This window comes from Sinocyclocheilus rhinocerous, unplaced genomic scaffold (genome assembly GCF_001515625.1).
Source record: "Sinocyclocheilus rhinocerous isolate Xijiao unplaced genomic scaffold, SAMN03320098_v1.1 scaffold955, whole genome shotgun sequence".
Lineage (NCBI taxonomy): Eukaryota > Metazoa > Chordata > Actinopteri > Cypriniformes > Cyprinidae > Sinocyclocheilus > Sinocyclocheilus rhinocerous.
The window spans coordinates 937,731-940,456 of NW_015646369.1; the positions used below are offsets into that span (position 1 = coordinate 937,731).

Sequence of the window (2,726 nt, forward strand, 5' to 3'; positions counted from 1 at the left end):
CAATGGTATAAACATCATTCAATGTAAATTGTGATAATCGTAATTAATAATCGCAATTACTATTTCAAGGGAATAATCGACACTTATGATTTTTGTCATAGTCGTGCAGCCCTATCGTTGATGCATGTTATTACATTAATAAATGTCAAATATTGGTGAATTAAATGTTTACAAACATTATAGTTGCATTCATATATGAGTCGCTTTAGAATATAATTTACAGCATGTTTAAGATTATAAAAAAAGCAACTTATATTCTAGAAAATACGGCACCATCGATTAGCAACCTCAGAGCTCACTATTATGCCCTTTTACGAAGTCCTGATTTAGTTTTTGGGGTGTACTAGAATAGGTCTTCATGCTTAATTGTTCCAAAAACGCATTATTTTTCATATATTTTACATTAGTGCAACACCTCTCTTCCCAGTCTGTCTCAAACGCCCTGTTTACTTCCTGTTTCGATGAAGCCCTTCCTTCTGAAATTCAAAACGTGCTCTGATTGGTTAGCTGGCCCAGTGCGTTGTGATTGGCGAACTGCTAAGAGCGTGTTCCAGAAATGTCACGTGACGTAACATTTCCGTCACACGATTGAGGTATTCGGCCAATCCCAACGCACTGGATAGCTGGCCAATCAGAGCACACCTCGCTTTTCAGACCGATGAGCTTTGTAAAAATCGACGCGTTTCAGAAAGGCGGGGCATAGAGGAGAAACAATAATGTACAGTATGTGGAAAATAATGTGTTTTTTGAACCTTAAACCGCATAAACACATTTCATTACACCAAATACACCAAATAATGTTCTTTTTAGCAACGTCATATGACCCCTTTAAATAACAAATCTGAAAGACCCATCCAAAAACAAGCCACTGAACAAGTGTGTAGTTTCACTCTATGATTTAGGGGTTTACTGTATGCATATTTATATTTCTGTGTCTTTGTGTCCAGTGCCTTTGCCAGGTATCCTAACGGTGTGGTGGTTCACTACTTCTGCTGTAAAGATCGCAGCGTGTGTCCAGAGGAGTAGTCAAACCTGCAGACCGGAGACGCCGGAAACGCTAAACACGCTGAGCACAGAGAGCTCGGCAAACGTGAAAACGCCAGACTGACGCGCCGCCGAAGAAAACGCCAGTCTCTCTCTCTCTCTCTCTCTCTCTCTACATCTCTCGCAAAGCCGACACGTCTGTCTGAAGAAATTAATCAACTTCCAAAGTAAAAAAAAAAAAAAACATGGACAGTGAGACTAAATTCAGATTTATAAAGTGTGTTACTTTGAAAGCTTCACCTAAATGCACAGCACAGACCCTGACGTCTCTCTGTCCCCTGAGAAGCGCTTATTCCCTCACATCCCACCTTTTCTTCATCGCGGACAGTGCACCTTTTCATCCAACATGACGCTTTGTCCGATGCCTTTAGTGGAGAGTAAAGGCATGTGTTTGTGTGCACCTTCAGGTGCTCAGGACTGTTACTCTGAGCTGCTCTACTTCACTCCGTTAGCTTGAGATGAAATCAGACTCCAGATAAAAACCTTAATGTGGCCCCTCTACAGAAAGGCCTGCACTGGCACACACTCTGCAGGAGAAACAGCTGGATCATTTACACTCAGATACTGGAGACAGGGGTGCCTGCCAGCCAGTTCATTGTCATTTTGACAGTGTTCTTACTGTAATGTAATTACAAGTTATATACTGTAATTACGGAATATAGACAAATACTGTATTTTTTTTAGCAATACGGTCGTTTACCAAATGCATTTACCGGTGTAATACTGTAATTTTACCACAAAATTGCAATCTGGTAAATTACTATATTATTAAAAATACAGTATTTTTCTGTATTCTGAAATAATTCAGTTACGGTAAGTGGCTGACAACTTCTGGCTTTCCAGTATTTTACTGTAAATTTGACAGTGTTTTTCTGCTATGGGCTGTCAAATGGAAGGACGAATGACTTTCTAGTTTCTAAGATAACTTGTTTATGGCTAGAAGTCTGGATGTGTTTTTTTTTTTTTTTTAACAAATGCATTGTTGGGTTGCATGTATATGTATATACATCATGAAAATGCATGTACATACATGAACAGTACCTGTGCTATCTGTGATATGATGACGTCTCTCTGTCCCCTGAGAAGCGCTTATTCCCTCACATCCCACCTTTTCTTCATCGCGGACAGTGCACCTTTTCATCCAACATGACGCTTTGTCCGATGCCTTTAGTGGAGAGTAAAGGCATGTGTTTGTGTGCACCTTCAGGTGCTCAGGACTGTTACTCTGAGCTGCTCTACTTCACTCCGTTAGCTTGAGATGAGAGCGGTGACTGTTCAATCACTGTAGCATGCCACTTTTTCTCTTCTGTTTACTTGAGTGGCTTTATTTATTATTAACACGCTGTCTTTACTGTCAGGAATGTTTCACCTATGTGTGCAGTCATGTCGGCACCAAACGGACACCAGTATTTTTCTGGCTTTCTAATGCATCTGTTCAATTAACACTGTTGTCAGATGCTCGTGCTTTCAGTTAACTGTAAACCGTGAGCTGAACTGCTGCTCAAACAAAGGCACGGTCACTTACATTGAACCTTTGTAAGAGGCCTGAAATGTGTTGCTGGAAATGGATGTGATTGTATAGATTGTACATTAAATCTTTGGTGGAAGACAAATCTAATAAACATTCATCTCTTCTGTGCAGTGTGATTTGTTTGAACTGTATAGGATGAACCTGAGTAACA

The 2,726-nt window shown here is 40.2% G+C and overlaps 1 protein-coding gene across 3 annotated transcripts in view; it reads left to right on the top strand.

The window, feature by feature from the left end:
* The window catches only part of LOC107707670 (vam6/Vps39-like protein), a 22,408-nt gene extending 20,403 nt beyond the window's left edge, over positions 1-2,005 (top strand). For all 3 annotated transcript variants that reach the window (XM_016511749.1, XM_016511752.1, XM_016511750.1), the window contains one exon: positions 948-2,005. In XM_016511749.1, the coding sequence (XP_016367235.1) occupies positions 948-1,026 (79 nt within the window). In that variant the 3' untranslated portion in view covers positions 1,027-2,005. The remainder of the gene's footprint in view (positions 1-947) is intronic.
* The last annotated feature ends 721 nt before the right edge of the window (positions 2,006-2,726 follow it).